General features: G+C 36.3%; 1 protein-coding gene across 3 annotated transcripts in view; it reads left to right on the forward strand.

Moving 5' to 3' along the window:
* Window positions 1-16,847, forward strand: part of HERC2 (HECT and RLD domain containing E3 ubiquitin protein ligase 2) — a 104,775-nt gene that overhangs the window by 17,484 nt on the left and 70,444 nt on the right. For 2 of the 3 annotated variants that reach the window (XM_062487855.1, XM_062487857.1), the window contains 9 exons: window positions 1,423-1,560; window positions 9,681-9,900; window positions 11,537-11,637; window positions 12,345-12,501; window positions 13,281-13,391; window positions 13,711-13,882; window positions 14,469-14,642; window positions 15,258-15,446; window positions 16,065-16,216. In XM_062487855.1, the coding sequence (XP_062343839.1) occupies window positions 1,423-1,560; window positions 9,681-9,900; window positions 11,537-11,637; window positions 12,345-12,501; window positions 13,281-13,391; window positions 13,711-13,882; window positions 14,469-14,642; window positions 15,258-15,446; window positions 16,065-16,216 (1,414 nt within the window). The remainder of the gene's footprint in view (window positions 1-1,422; window positions 1,561-9,680; window positions 9,901-11,536; window positions 11,638-12,344; window positions 12,502-13,280; window positions 13,392-13,710; window positions 13,883-14,468; window positions 14,643-15,257; window positions 15,447-16,064; window positions 16,217-16,847) is intronic. The other variant, XM_062487856.1, reaches the window with a different exon arrangement.

The following is a 16,847-nucleotide window of genomic DNA, read 5'->3' on the forward strand; positions in this document are numbered from 1 at the left end:
GTTTTCAGCTTCCACCTCCTGAGCACTAGTGCCAGTAACAGGTTAGGAAACAATGCTTTAATATAAAATTAGTGCAATTAAGGCTCCACAAAAAAAAAAAAAAAAAAATCTTTATTTTGGGTGGTGTTATTGTCTCCAGTTAAAAACTTAATAAAGAGGCAATCACAGATCCAGTTTCAATCAGATTAAGCATTAATTTTCTGTTAGGCCAGATGGAAAGAAGTTGAATGTTTTAGTACATTGTGATAGGTGAATTTAGTACATTCTGAGATAATGAGAGCCTTTGATCTCACTCTGAGTGTGAGACAGGCTGCAGTCAGATGTTCCGTGTCTGGCTACTGATGTAAACATCTTCCTTATTATTTTGTTCTGATTTATGCTGGTAAAAATGCGTTTTTTGGTGGGGTGCGTGGGGTGAGAGAGGAAAAAAGATATACTAGTGTTTACCTGTCTTGTGGCTGGGACATTTAGGGAGGGAGTCTCTGGACAAAATTGGCACATAGGATTGAAGGATTGGTCAGTTCTAGAAGCCAGGTAAAAAAGGCTGGAGCTAAATTCTTCATGGACAAATTTTAAATTCTGGACTTGGGAAATTTTAAGTAGTGTGGTTTGAAAAGAAGGTCAGGCTGAGGAAGGCAGTTGGCCATGTGTCTCTCAATTGCAAGGCAATTTTACTCATTGAACTGACAGGAGGTGTGGATATGGATCAGAAATCCATAGTCCCAATATAAATTAAGAGAAGCTTCCAGCTGTCTAATTCTACTGTGCTTAGAAAATTGAGACTTTCAGGCAGCTTTTGATTACAGAGATAAGTGACTAATGTCTGTGTTCTGACTATGTGAAAGTAATCTCAAAAGGATTGCATATGCTGTTTTTTGGTGCTTGGGCAGAAAATGATGATATTATTTTCATTACTTCCTCCTAATTACTAAAGATGCTAGATGTTTTACAGATGTTGACATACTGCTGCATAAAATGAGTGTAAATGAAAATATATAGCTCTCCTTGATTTTGAAATTAAGGTTTAAGGCTATTACCATCTTTTTATTCTGTTGGAAATGGAATATAAAACCAAGTAATACAGCAATAGGGATAGTTGGGAGCACAATCTGACTTCAAGCACCTCCTTTGCAGTACTGTGTGTTGCAACTCCTTTGCAATTCTTTCACGATGGTATCTATATTAAATGCTCATCATCCTGAGGAGGCTACAGAGGTGAGTTCTGGATTGTGAGGTCACTGTCTTATGAAATGTAACATGAGACCCAGCACCTGTGACAGTTAACATGGTAAAAATATTACTTCCCCCTCCCCCCACCGTGTTCTTTTAATGATAGACAATATTTTTGTAAACTTGTGGGCTGGGGATTTCACTTTTACATTTCTAATATTTTTTTTTTCTCCTCCCTTTTGTTTTCTTTAGATGATAGCACTGAATGCCAAACTGCATCAAAGAAAGAAGAGCAAAATGACAAAGAAAAGAAAGATGAAGAAGAGGCTCCACTGCCCACTTACAGGGCCAAATCAATTGTTGAGAGTTGGGTGTGGGGTAAACAACCAGGTATTACAGCTGCTTTGGTCATTGTCACTGACATTACATATTCTATATTGATCACTACTTTTGGAGCATCAGAAAGTATTTATATCAAATGTACTTGCTGACAGATGCATCTGTTAGGTTAGTGAAATAAGTTGGATAAGTGGTTAACTGTGATTAAAATTAAACATTTGCTGTATTTAATTTCAAGTTTAATTAGACTCTTGAAGGGTGATTTTGCCCCTTCAGGCTGCTTGAAGGCATGATAGACTGACTTGGAATAAATGAAGTTACCCAGTGAAAAGTTCCAATGCCTTCAGAATATTTCTTTCTTGTTGCAGACATTATAAAGCAATTGCTTAGTTTCTAAAGCCTGAATTTTCTGTGGCAATAATGGTTTAATAGGTGATTTTTCCCTTTGGTTTCATGGTCTGGTAGATAGGTTTCTGTGAATCATGGGAAGAAGGTGGAAATGGTTCGTTCAGTTAACTGTTTTTCCTGACCTTTGCTGACAGTAATTGCACCTGTGGTGGTAGTGGAAAAGCAGTTTGTGTGTTCACATCTTTGTGTGGGGGTCTATAAAATACTACTTTTGATACTGAAGCCAGTTGAAATTGGATTTTACTGTAGAGCAGCAGTTCATTGTCTAAAATGGTCCATGTTTAAAAATAGCAGATCAGAAGAACCCTCAGTTCAGTAGTTTATTTTACAGTTCCTAGTACATGATGTTGCCTGATTCAGATGTTGGCATGTACAAACTTCAGAGACATCTGTTGTGCCACTTGTCCTTTCCCCTCACCCAGAAGCACTTGAAGATCCCTGGGAAAAGTATTATCTCTTCAGTGCCAGAATCTGCATCTGTGTAGCTGTGTTTGCTGGGGGAGATACTTGTTTCTGTTGAGCCACAGGTCAGCTGCCAGTCTGCTGTCCTCTGCTCTATGCCAGCCTGTTTGCTCCCTTTCCTTAAGGGCAGGAGGACAGATGGGTTTGCTGTCACTCTGGTAGTGGGACAGAATCTTGCAGTATATCAGGAATGATAAGAATTGCCACTATAGTGGAAGAGGGAGTGACAATTAAATGTCTTGGAGAGGTGTGAGCTGAAGGTCACATGATTTATGCCTTATATTCTTATTTAATGTATGTTGCTGAAAAGTAAAATAAAATTATTCTACGGAATGGTAATCTAAATGTCAAAAATCTTACCAAATTTCTTCCAGTTTACCAAAGCATTTGGATAAGACTTGGCCTTTAAGCTGATCCTCCAATTATGTTTATAAAAATTGAAAAAACAGTTTTTCAGAATAAAAAATATACAAATTTCAAATTTGTACAAAATTTGTACACATTTATTTCAAAATAAAAAGAATGTACGTGTGTTGGGAGTTTTCAGAAAAATAGCTTTCTGTCTAGTTAGTTTTAGTGCTTATATATAGTATGGTTTATTGCAACATGTATGGATTCTTATTCTAGAATTAACACGTGAAGACTTCATAATTTGTCAGAAATAAATTTTTATTCCTTGGTCTGTTACCATTTGTGCTTGAAGTTTGTATCACCTAGCTGCGACAAAAATCCTTAAACAGTGATATGAACACACTTGCGGTTTATTTATACAGTAAATATATTTACTGTATAAATAAACCACAAGTGTGGCTTTTGTTGATGGTTGTAGGTTACGTTGTTAATTTTTGTTTTGCATTTGTCAGGAATATAGCTAACAGATGCCTTTTGAGCCATTCTAGTTTTTGTGGCTCGGTAATTAATTTTGAAAAAACTATACACCATCAGTTTCATTTTGATACTTTCTGTTAATGTTTCATAAAAAGAGAACTGGTTTAGGCGTTTCTTTTGTTATCCTTCAAAAGAAACTTCAAAACGTTTTCTTGTCAAAACCATGAAGAAACTTTTAAAAAGGAGAATTGTTTCTTAAATATATCATTGCTGATCAAGTAAGAATTGAAGACTGACTGTGTCTTCATTTATGGTTTATATTCCTTTACAAGTAAGGTATAATTCAGAGATGGAGATTTGAAGATATGTTATAAAAAGAACTGAAGGGGCATTTAAAGTCAGTGTTTCAGGTCAACACACTGAAGCATTTCTACTGAGTTTAAGGATTTACAGCCCTACATTATGAAAATAGTAACTAGATATTAGACACTGTATGGTTTGGAAGTGCTGTAATACAATCTTATTTTGCTGAGTGTGGAGGATCTTGAACTTCAACAGGCTAATCTAGGTCAGTGGGCCTTGTGACACCCCTCCCCCATAAGGGCTGAGAGATTGTAAGAGCACAGAGAAAAACCTGCTCATTACATGTGTTGAGAAACAGTACTTCGTGTACCCCTTAAGTCCATGCTTGTTTTGTCATCCTGGCACAAAATCAGAGAAGCAAAATGCTTTCTCTCGGTCTCATTTATGCTGAGATCGCTGTGCTGTCAGAACACAGCCAAGATGTCAGTTTTTTTCTTTTTTTTTTTTTTTTTTTTCTTTTTTTGAAATTTTATTTTGGTAAGGGTGTTACTATTCCAAGTACTGTGAGAATACATAAAATTATAATAAAAACATGGTTAAGTAATTGTTTGTTTTTTTCTTTCTCTTTTGCATCTTAGTGTTCTTCAATTTCATATTCAGCTCTTTCATGATACCACTGTTGAACTATTCATTTTTTACATGAATGCTGCCTTAAAATGCTTTCTGCTTATTGTATTTATACCAGGTTGAGTACATTCACAGTTTCTCTGATTTTTCCTAAAAGTTCTGGTTTACTACCTGCATCAGTTTTCTTTTCTGAAGGTACTTAGGTTTTAACATCTTACATGATCTGAGGTCCAGGTGTTCAGCCCTAGGTATGGGGGAGAAAAAGGAGGAAACTCTTTGAAGTGGTTGTTCAAATCCTACAGAAAATAGAGCAGTATTTTATCTTCTTGGGCTTTTTTTTCTTAGTCATAATATGCTTAAGGTTGGCTATATTGAATCGAGCTGTTCACAGGCAGTGCTGCATATTATTTTTCTGATACTGTTAGCAGAGCTGATTGCACCAAGAAATGTTTTATAGGCACTACTTAAGAGGCAAGGTTAAAATTAACCATGTAACTTCAGGGAGTTTGTTGAGATACTTGTCATTACCAAGTGCACTTGTATTCCTGCATTTGTGTGATGAGAGAAGGAGATAGGCAGAACTTCCATCCTGTGAGGGCCTTTTAGTTACATGACTAAATCTAAATTTACAGTTGTACAGAAGTAATTAAAAAGTAGTCATGGCATTGAAAAAACCCTTCTTTTAGCTTTCTTTATTGCAATATTTTCAGCTTTTATCAAATTTCTTGATTCATACTTTCAAGTTTAGATTTAGAAATGCTGAGTCAAAGGATTAAATTTGACCTCCCCTTGGATTAACATTTCTCAGAGCTCCGTCATCCCTGTATTTTCTTTTACCTTTTTGTCTTTGCATCATCATCATCTCATCATGTTCCCTCTACCTCAGCTTGAAGCCTCTTGTCCAGCTCCAAATATCTGTTTGGTTGCTGTTTACACCCTTAAGAAGTGTGTGTGTTAGTGTTTTTACACGCAGACAGGAATTTAAATTCTTGCTATTTTGTTTTGTGCATGAGTATTAGAACATCAATTTAAGCAAGTTTTGCTGATGATCTAAAACTTTGAAAATTACAGAATTGTAGAATGTGCTGATTTGGAAGGGACCCACGAGGATCATCGAGTCCAGCTCTTGGCCTTGGCCAGGACACCCCAATAGTCACACTGTGTTCCTGAGAACATTGTCCCAAGACTTCTTGCACTCAAATATGCCAGTGCTGTCACCATTTCCCTGAGGAAGTGCAGTGCCCAACCACCCTCTGAGTGAAAAACTTTCCTGATATCAAACCTAAACCTCTCCTAAGTCAGCTTTATGCCATGTCCTTGAGTGCTGTCACTGGTCACAAGAGTGAAGGACAGGTACTTGCCCCTCTGCTTCCCCTCACAAAAATGTTGAAGACCACAGTGAGGTCTCTCAGTCTCTTTCAGGCTGAGCAAACCAGTTGTTTTCAGCTGCTTTTCATAAGGCTTGTCTTCCAGACACTTCACTGTCCTGCACCCAGCCACAAAATGTGATGAGTTCTGAATGCATGTGCAGCTAGCTGATCACTGTTTTTGCTGCTGATTGCTGCTTAGGTGAAGTCTGATGTTATTCATCCCTTGAACAGGGGAGCAGAAAGCTAAATGCCCTTCAGGCATTATATTCTTTGTTGGTATAAAATAACAATGAAAGCCTATTTTGGTTTTGTTTCTGAAGGAAATTGTGTATGTGATGGCATTTTTGTCCTTCTTCTCTAACTTTTGAATCTGCTTATTCTAGAGTTTTAAAGGGTCGTTAGAGGCCTGTTAAGCTAAACCAACTGCATCCTTTATCTCCTCTTTGTCCAGTGGAAATAGTGTGAAGTGGAAGGGGAAAGAGAAGACAAAATATGAAATTCTCTAGGAAATTAGAGCACATTAGTTCTACTGGTGACAGGAATGTGTACTCATTTGAACAGTAGATTGGTGCCAAATTCTGCTTGAAATATGTTTCCACATTGAAATCTCTCCACGCTGTAACATCTGTATTTGCTGTTACTAAAGTTTGTGTGTCAACCTTGTTCCAGTCTGTTACTGGCATTTTAAAGGTGCCTAATTTATCTGTGAGAAGTGTGTGGTGTTCCCTAAATGAGCTAATGAAATGAGTGTTAAGGAACCACAAAGCATATTAATTTATTTCTTTGTGCTGGTAAAATAGGAGCAAACTGCCTTTGGACATGCTACCTATCTTAGGCTTGTCAGCTTGGTGTTCTGTCTGTGGCTGAGATGGTTTTTGAAGCTGCTTTCTTCACCTGTTTATTTTGTCCCGTTCTGCTCAAATATCTGAATAATGTCACTTCTTAATGCTGTTCTGTCAAATAGGCTGGGTTAAACTATTCCAGTGTTTTTCCTTCTAATGCAGAGAACTTTTGGCAGGAGGAATTAAGAAGTGTAGATGTGTAGTTGTGTTGTTTGCTGAGGGGAGGGAGAGATGTGATAAATTTTTACAGAAGAGGATTAAACCCTTACCTATCTCTACTGCAGCTAGCAACATACCTGACTGTAGCTGCCAGTTAACAGGTATTCTGCTAATGGTGGTTTGAGACTTTAAACTGGTGTGGTATGACTCCAACTCCTACAGTACGGGTGCAGAATAGGTAAATAATGGGTGGCCACCCTTTACAGAATAACTAGCAAAGCATAGCATTGCAAAGGATGGTTAACATCAAGGACTGGTGTAGTGACATATGAATAGTTTTGTTTAAAGAGTTCCCTGTAACCTTCTCAGATGAAATTTGAATCGTTACTATTAATAAGCTATTCTCTCATTAGTCTGTTCAGTTCTTCAGTAACAAGCATTGCTCAGATTTGAAGGATTATAGAAATGAGTTTCACTGCATTGATTCCCAGATGTATTTAAATCTTTTCAAAGATTAACTGGATTTTTTTGTAAAGATAAATTTACTTATGAAATAAGACAAGATTTAAAGTGAGGAAGTGTATAGATATATCTCACTTAAAAATAGCGTTACTTTTAATAAAACAAGACAGTCCTTGGTTCAGTTTTTAGATGTCTGAGTTACAGGGATACTATTCCCTATTCCAGCCTTTACTCCACTTTGTGTATGAACTTTGTTTTGCTTTCTTGAAATACTAAGGAAGTTTATATAAAATATTTATGAGCAGAATTATTTAATTTTTGTAGAAAGCCTTCCTAAAACTGTGACCATTTTTAAATGTGAAGGCACATCCTTCTCTCCAGCTTTTTTAACCTTCCGCTAAGTCTGATATCATTGAAACGTGTCAAACCCTAAATCTTAGCAAGGCAATTCTGCTAACCAGAAATGTATCTTTCTTCATTTATGTAACACCTGGATGTCATTGTGCCTGAGTGAAATGGTTTGAAAGGTATGCAGTTGCAGACTTTCAGGGAAAGTAATTGCTAGAGGATTGGTGAGTGGGTGGTCTCTGTTTGTCCTAAGTGTTTCTTTCTGGTAGTCCATGATGGGTTTTGCATAAGTGTGTTGTTTTGAAACGAAGGGCTTTCTCACCTAAGTCTTCGACTCTCAGAAACAATTTTAGAGAGTTTCCACAATTAGGTAACTTGCCAGGCAGGAATGAAGGATGAATGCCTGTAGCTCTGTATTACTTGACAGACTCTGCTGAATCTATTACTCAGTGCTTGTTTTCTGTACCACCAAAAGTAGAGTCTTTTCCCCAGACATAACTGTTAAAGTGCCTTCTTTTTCTTCATTGACTGTTTCTTTACTTCTCCTGTAGATATGAGACCATAATTTGGGAATTGAATCTGCATGATAAAATTGTTGGAACGAGAAGTGTAAAGCCAAGTGTCTTTGTGAAGAAGAGAGCATGGTCATTTTGTACTTTGCTGTTGTAGCCTGGTGGTATTTAGGGGGTGATAGGACTTTAGTGTTCAGGAAGGGAGTAAAAAAGTCCTGATTTTTGTCTTTGAATGGAGGGAACGTGGAAATGGGATGTCAGTATTGATTATGTTCTCTGCAAATTTGTTTTGTTTTGTTTTGTTTTGTTTTTGCTCTTTTGTTACACAGTTGTTTGGGAAATTTTGTAGAGCTAAAATTGAGCATGGTGTGGCTTTTTGTCAAATTTTATGTTGGTTTTGTCATGTTTCTTGTTGCTTGAGTCAGGATGTGTAATTGCTGCCGTCATTTTCATCTGAGAGGTCTAGACTGCAAAGATTATTTTTAAATCTGTTTTTTCTTGTTGAAAAAAATAAGTCACACATGGTCAGATGGAAAGATGTGAGTAGCCTAGGGAAAGGAATCTAACACATTATGAAATGGTGAAATATGAGTAGCGATGTTGAAAACAGGCTGGGGGTGATGGCTGATGGCAAACCATAAGTGACTGTGCAATGTGATCCAGCAGCAGGGAGGGCTGCTTGAATTCTTCCCTGGGTACACAAAGATGGGGGACAAAACTTTCAAATACTTTTTACAGCTGCAGTTGCAAGAAGTTTTATGCCTCCTTAGATAAAACCTTAACCATAGGGACTGCCATAATGTGTCGAAATTTCTATAGTTTGGAGGCACTTGTTCCAAAACATATATTGATTTTTTTTTTTTGTAAGGTTTTGGGGTTGGTTTTTTGTAATTATTTTGAAGTGTGTCCATCTTCTCATAAGCCATTGATGCGTATATGCAGACATTTTTTTTTTTTTTTCCATACCCCTTAGTCAAGTGTTTTTTAAAACAAAGATACTTCTGTGTAGCTGCCAGGCAACAAATGTGGTTGGCTTAGGGACAAGTATAGTAATGCAGTGCAAAGCAGAGTGGGGTGGCTCAGTGATCAGACTGTTAATGAAGGGACAGAAAAGAACCCCTTTAGGAATGTACATCTTTCGTGTTTGTCTTAGGAATTAAAGCTACAGAGTATATAAAAATGCAGATTCCGAATTTTTGTTTTAGAGTGGTTTTTGCCATTGTTGTTTTTGGCACTGTACTTGTTACCATCCGTTATTAGATTAATAGGACTTTGGGCTGTGGCATACATACTCTGGTGAAGAGAAAGAAGAATAGGTCTTTGATTTGCTAATAGTACTTGAAAGCATCTTAAATTTCTGACATTATTTGTGTCAGAAGCATAGTAGCTCTTGGCAATGATTCTAGAGCTTCTGAGAGCAGTTTTATGACTTCTGAGAAACTTCAAGATAATCTGTGTCAGTGCAAAATGAAAGCATAGTCTTGTGGGGACTTGCAAGGGACTTGCCTGCACTTAAGAGAAGTCTGAGGTTGGATGATAAGAACTTGTTGTCTAACTTGTTTTTTTGAAAAGCATAAATATTTCCTGTGATGGCTTAATTTCAGACATGAAATATGAAGGTTTAGGTATGTTTCAACAAAACCAGTTTTGATGATAGCCTTTGTTTAAACATCTGTTTTAAGTATGGTTGTATTTATGTCATACCATGTGTATTAAATATAGAAATGATGAGTTTCACTGGGTTCAGACTTCTGGTCAATTTATAGTTTTCAATTTATCTTTATTTTTCTTGATACTGTATATAACAAAAGATGAATGTTCATAAAAAGATATCTCTCTCTGATGCTCAGATGTGAATGAATTGAAGGAATGCCTTCACGTACTAGTAAAGGAACAGCAAACTCTGGCCACACAAACTGCAACGACAGCTCTCTCAGCTATGAGGCTAAAGCAGAGGCTGGTTATCCTGGAACGATATTTTATTGCTTTGAATAGAGCAGTTCTTCAGGAGAATGTCAAAGTGAAATGGAAAAGCAGCAGTGTTCCTCTGCCTGCTGTGGATAAGAAAAGGTAATAACACATGCCTGAACAAGTTAAAACATTAGAAAAGCCACCATTAGAAAAGAAAGGTTATCAATCTGTTTGTGAGGGCTTAATGTGATTTATTCCTCCTTGTGAAACATTAATGGTAAAGAAACTTCTTATTTCTTTAGATGGCTTAACCATATTAAGTGGTGTTACCTGCCATCAGTTCTCCTTCTTGCCTGGTGCTTTCTTATAGTGTCTCTGTTTGTACTAGTAGGTTTTTATTGTAATAGATTGCTGTAGATATTAAACTTTGAGCTATGAGTGTGCATTTATTAAAATATTTCTTTCGTTCTGCTCAGCTAGAAAGTATAGAGAAGCCTTTGTCAGAAATGGTGCTAATGGAAATTGCATTGTTTGAATAACATTAATATATTTTTGTCAGTAGTTGCTCAGTTAAAGCACATAAATTAAAATACAAATACAAAAAAGCTGAACATAGTTTCCTTAGTTTGAGTGAGAAATAATGTAATTGTGCATTTTATATGCAACTATTTCAAGAGAAGTAACTGAGTAAGGAATCATCTGATTACTTTTCATGTATGGATAGCTGTCTAGACCTAAAAATAGAAAAATCTATCAGATAAGGCTTTAAAGAAAGTGTTCAGTATCTGTCTGACAGAACAAGCAATTTGGCTAGGGAAGTTTTTGTTAGATTGTCTCTAGATTCAGATATGAAAGGAGAATGTAAGTAGATATCACAACTAGTTATTATGGAATTGGAGTTCTGACAAGGATATCTTTCTCTGAATAGACTGTTCTCTTGAAATTTTTTTCAGCTCTGATTAAAAAGAGCACTGATATGTTTCAGTTATCAGATTGCTAAAAATGAAAGTATAACTTCTTGAAAAAGTCCTAAGTTGTTCACTTTCATTGTAATCTCACAACAGAACAAACTAGACTTGGTGGTTCAGTGTTGGGAGTGGTAGGGAATTGCTTGTTGCTGACTACAAAGGGGAGCTTACTTAAATTAATTTGATTGTCTGCATGAGAAGTTAACAGAATTGGATTTGAGTCTAGTGGGTATTACCAAAAGTTGAAGCTATCTCTCTCTTCCTTACATACAAGTACAATAACTGCAAAGAGAGATTTTTAGCATTGACACTTGAATAGAAAGAGAAATAATGACAAAATGGCTGGAATTAATTATCAGTAATTAAAGATTAATTAAAAAAAGTCTGCAAGCTTAGTTTATGCAGTCGAAACTAACTAAAAATATAGACTTCCTGAGTAAATAACTAGTACATGAAGTACCTTATGTTTGTGTATTTTGCGTAAAGCATCATAATTTCACTTTGAGTGAAATTACGGCATTTTTTTGGTGGCAGTCCATTGTGCTGGTCTGGTTTATACTTTTCTCTGTGAAACTTTTTTGATACTGGACACTGAATTGTTTCTTTGAGGTGGTTGAAGTTAAATTTTCGTTGCTGACATTTTGATGTTGTTCGCCTTGTTTCTCAAGGCACAGCTATGATTCTTTACAAATAAAAATTGTATAATTGTATACACGTGCATATGGCTAAATTCTAAAGTCATTGAATATATGTTATACAAAATAGTCATAAATATATATTATTGTAATACAAGGTTATTGAAACTATTCATACATAATTTTATTTAGCTCAAGGCCTGTAGGCAAAGGTGTGGAAGGACTTGCACGCGTTGGATCCCGAGCAGCACTTTCATTTGCATTTGCTTTCCTTCGTAGAGCCTGGAGATCAGGTATGTCCACTCTTGAGCATATTGCATACATATTTCATTTGAAGCCAGGTGACTTTAATAAAGTGTGTGTGTGTGTGTTAAATACTGGCATAGAACTATAAGTTTATGAGTGATAGATTTGCATAATTGCACTTATGTGATACTATGCCCAAAAATGTTGTTGCTGATCAAAGCCACCCAAGCCACTATCAATGTTGGATTTTTCTGGGATATTTTATGCTGAGGAAGGTAAGTTGGGATTTCATGAAAAGCTTATATGTAATGCTAGATTTCAGAAAAGGTAGATTTATTCTTCAGACAGGGTCAAGCCACTATATTACCACATGGTAGTAGCAGCTTAGAAAAATCTTCTGTGGAGGTGGGCAGAGTTGTCACCTGTGCCACTACACCTGCCTGTCTCAGTCTGGGCTGTTTGGTCAGATGGCAGGTGTGAGCTTATTCCAGTCAGCCCTAGTTCTCCTCTTTTCTCAGTGGCTTCATAGTGAAATGAGCTGGTTTGGGTTTTCACCTTTCTGATTTTTATATTTTTTTTGGTGAAGATTTCTTCAGAATCTTATGGTCAAATGTTCATGTGAAAATTGAGAACTTTGTCTGTAGGAAGTAACTTGTGTATTGTATTGAAAAAAATCTCCACAAAATATTGTGTACAACAATTTCTCTAGCTTCTGTAAAGGTGGGAATGTAACTGCTATTGCTGTGTTCCTTAGGTGAAGATGCAGACTTGTGCAGTGAGTTGTTACAGGAATCACTTGATGCACTGCGAGCTCTACCAGAAGCATCCCTTTTTGATGAAGGGACTGTATCTTCTGTGTGGCTGGAAGTGGTAGAAAGAGCTACTAAATTCCTAAGGTCTGTTGTGACTGGGTAAGTTTCTTTTTTTGAGCTGTTAAATGGCAAGCTTGCATCTCTCAGAAGCTGGTGATATAAACATAGTGATATATAGAAAATTTGAAAGATTTCCTTCCTTTTCTAATGTTATACAAACAAGCAAAAACTAATGAACTATTGAAATGGTGCTCTTTAAATATGACTTAATGATTTTAGCTGCTTAAGAGGAATCTGAATTGGAATATTCTGAATCACTGCATGAAGACTTAGCAAAGAATTGTGTTTTATTAATGTAAACATATCCACAGAAGAAAGCTTTAGTAATGCTATATATATGCACTCTTAATTGTGCCCTTCAAGTACAGTAAAATAATACAGATTTTTGTGCATGAGGGAAATGCACTCATGTTGGACTTGAAATGGGCTTTTCACTGTTCAGTGGGCTTCAAGTTGTTACCTTTATACAGTAGTTACTAGAAGTCACTACAAATGTCTTTTCAATACTGGAACTATGTCCTTAAGGTGAATATCATAAAACATATTTGAATTTCACCTGTGAAAAATGTTTTTCATGTTCTTAGCATGTTTAGTAGAACTGTAGATAGATGGTGAAACTTTGGGCATTTTTCAAGTCTAGCTGTCCCTCTAGAACTTGATCTAGTTTGGAATGTGTGGGCTTTCTTCTCAGCTGCTTTCATCACCCCTTTGGTATTTTTCTGTAAGTCTAGTGGTTCTTGGGGTGCTGTAGATGCTTTTGGTAGGCAGTTGTGTATTGTTTTCTATTTGTTAATGTATGTTGTTTGACTTCTAAATAGAGATGTGCATGGAGCTCCCAGTACCAAAGGGCCAGGAAACATTCCTTTGCAAGACCAGCACTTGGCACTTGCCATATTGCTTGAACTGGCAGTGCAGAGGGGTACATTAAGGTGAGAAGCACAAGCACTCGGATTTTTAACCATCACTCTTGGAATAGGCTGTCAGTTTTCAGTTTTCATGGATTTGGGTTTAGTGTAATAATTCTGGCTCAAAGTATATGCACCTTTTCACTAAGGCAGTGGTTATTGAGACCTAATACGATCTAGATTGCAAAATCCATTTTTTATATTTTGATAATCTGTTTAAAGCAGAAAGCCCTGACATCTGATTTTGCTCAACTTCAAATTGTAGAGATTGAGTTGTATGGATAACCTAACCCAATGGTTTTAGGAATGCTTAATAATAGAAAATGTTGATTCCCTCTTTCAGCCAAATGTTGTCTGCAGTTATGTTGCTGCTTCAGCTTTGGGATAACGGAACAAGGGAAACGGATAATGAACGATCTGCCCAGGGAACAAGTGCACCCCTTCTACCTTTACTACAAAGATTTCAGAGTATAATATGTAATAAAGACATGCCCAATACTGAGGAAGAGATTCAGGTACATATTCTTGGATTATTTAAAAGGAGCATTATGTTGGAATCAAATTTCATTTGCCTAGCTAAAATAATCATAAAACCATCCAAACAAATTGGTGGTGGTGTTTTCCATGGAAGATGTATATATACCATGGTCATTTGATTTTCCTGTGAACATTTGAGTTTCTTGAGGTAGGGGGAGGAATGTTGCAGCATGATTAGAGGTAAGCATTGTGTTTCGTAGTTAATGCTGATGTTCATTCATTCATGATAATGCATTTAGATGTGCCTAAGTAACTTGTCTGCATATTTGGATTGTTTTTATTTTGTGTTTGAAATTAATTGAACTATGACTCTTAGTGAATATTACTGAGGTTGATAAAATGTAATAAATCAATTTTATTATGCTTGTAGCTTCCTATTATATACAATCTATTTTGTCAGCATTCATGTTTCAAATTTTTCTCTAATGTAAAAAAAAGGATGTGCAGAGTTAATTCTCTTGCACTAGTGCAGATAATAATTTTATCTAAACTTTGTGTATCTGTATGTGTAATCTCATAGATACACGTTGAATGTGTTTCCAACTGCTCTTTTCTCTTTTCCAGCTCCTGACTTACCCTCTAAGTCCAAATGAAAGTTTTCTGAGGTATCTGACTTTGCCACAGGACAATGAGCTGGCGATTGATCTGAGACAAACAGCTGTGGTCATCATGGCCCATTTAGACCGCCTTGCCACCCCATGTATGCCTCCACAGTGTAGCTCTCCTACATCTCATAAGGTAATTGTCTGCAATATCAAATACAGTAAGGTGTTTTCCCTAAAAGCATAACTGAATTTCAGAATGCAAGGAAAACAGTTCCTAAGACTCTTCAAATTCTGATATTCGCAACATAATCTTGAATTCTGAAATTTGTTTTACTTGGGTAACTTTTACTACATCAGCCCTTTTTCAGTGAGCCTTGGAGTACAATTTTGTGGTTTATGAACCATTCTTTCTTACCACACTGTGGCTGATTCTGCCATATATTTAGCTGTTCCTTGTGTTCCTCAGACTAAACTCTCCAGGCCGGACTTAATAAATGTTGGGGGTCTGACATACTGAAAAAATAGAAGAAAAAAGTAAATGCCAAACTTTCCAACTTGAAAAATTTATGAAGCTCTTACCATAGATGCTTATTGCTCATTTAGTACCAGACTGAACTGAATATGATGAATGCAAATCTTTATTTTTGGTATCTTCTAATTAGGTTGGTTTTATTGATTACTGAAAAGAATGATGGTCTCAGATTTGAACATACTTGGCATACAAAGGTTTAAAAAATAATTTTCTCTGCGGATTTTATTAAGCTGAGTGTTTCAAAATTTAGTACTTACAGAATTTTTTATTTCCTAGGGATCACTGCAAGAAGTCATTGCTTGGGGATTAATAGGTTGGAAATACTATGCTAATGTGAGTGGTCCAATTCAGTGTGAAGGACTGGCCAACCTTGGTGTTGTACAGGTTGCTTGTGCAGAGAAACGTTTTCTGATATTATCTAGAAATGGAAGAGTTTACACACAAGCATATAACAGCGATACTCTGGTGAGAGTTTTTTACGTGTTTTTAAAAATTTATTCTGTATTGCTTTATAAGTTTCCTCTTCTAAATATTTACAATCTCTTAGGAGAGTAGGTGGAGACATGCTGATTTTGTGAGCATTCTGTATCCTTGTGTTTGAACTTTCAGAAACAGTGGTGTTTGTTTCTTGGGTTGATTTGATGAAAAGCATATGGATTCTGTAATTTCTGTCAGGCTAGAGGTTATGGATGCAGTGATGATTGCTTTTATTGATATGCTGGGCTTGGTAGCTTCAAAAACTGGCAGATATGAAATGGATTTCACTTTAGTGATATAACTGTGTCCAAGCTGTGTAGTTTCTCAAGCAAAAATATACAGTAAATAGAAGCCTTTGTCATTTAGGTAGCATGTAATGTTAAGATAAAAACCATTTTCATATGTACTGAAGACCTATAAGAATGGGAACAAATAACTTCAAAGCTTTGCTTTTGTCATATTTGACCTTTTTTTTTTTTCATGCCTTCACCTCGTTAATTTGAGAGCAGAGTTTTGGTAAAACTGGAAATGGGAAAACTGTCCCTAGTTATGTGTTGGAAAATGTCAGCAGACTTTGTAAGCATATTGCTTCTGCTTTGTTTACAGGGACCACAGCTGGTGCAGAGTCTAGCTTCCAGAAATATTGTGAAGATTGCAGCACATTCAGATGGGCATCACTATCTGGCTTTGTCAGCAAATGGTGAAGTTTTCTCTTGGGGTTGTGGTGATGGTGGAAGACTAGGTCATGGGGATACAGTGTATGTATTATAAATAATCATAACATTTATTTGCAAGTCTTCTGAATTCATAGTAAAGATTATTTTGTTGTGTATGTAAGCAATGTTTATCATTTGATCTTTGGCTCTGTTGCTGAACAGAACTTGTATTCTCCCTGTGTGTTTTCTCTGTCTAGAATATTCCCAGGTCTTTATTAATGCTACTTTCTGAAATACTTTTAGGTGGTGGGTGTAGTAGTGAGCAGTGTTATTAGGCCTTTTATTAATGATTTTATGAATCCAGAGCACATTTTCTCTGAAGTGTTGACTCATATGTTGGAGCAGGGTCATTATTTTTTATTCAGTAGTGTTGTATATATTCTGTTTTTCCTGGACATAACTCTCCTGCTTTTGTGTAGAAGCAGTCTCCTCCAGTGATATTGTATAGGGGGTATACATCAATACAGTTTAGAGATTTTAAGTGCCTCCCCCCAGTGCAGAATTCCCTCTAAAGCAAGAAATAGGCTATACAAGGGTTATCAACGTCATGAAATTAATTTGTTCAGATTAATTGTTCAGATACAGTAATTAAAGGTAGTATTTTTAACAATAGACAAATATTTTTTTAAAAAGTTGCAAGAACTCAGCTGGAAACAGAAGTTGCAGTTGTTGG

Source organism: Cinclus cinclus, chromosome 2 (genome assembly GCF_963662255.1).
Source record: "Cinclus cinclus chromosome 2, bCinCin1.1, whole genome shotgun sequence".
Taxonomy (NCBI): Eukaryota; Metazoa; Chordata; class Aves; order Passeriformes; family Cinclidae; genus Cinclus; species Cinclus cinclus.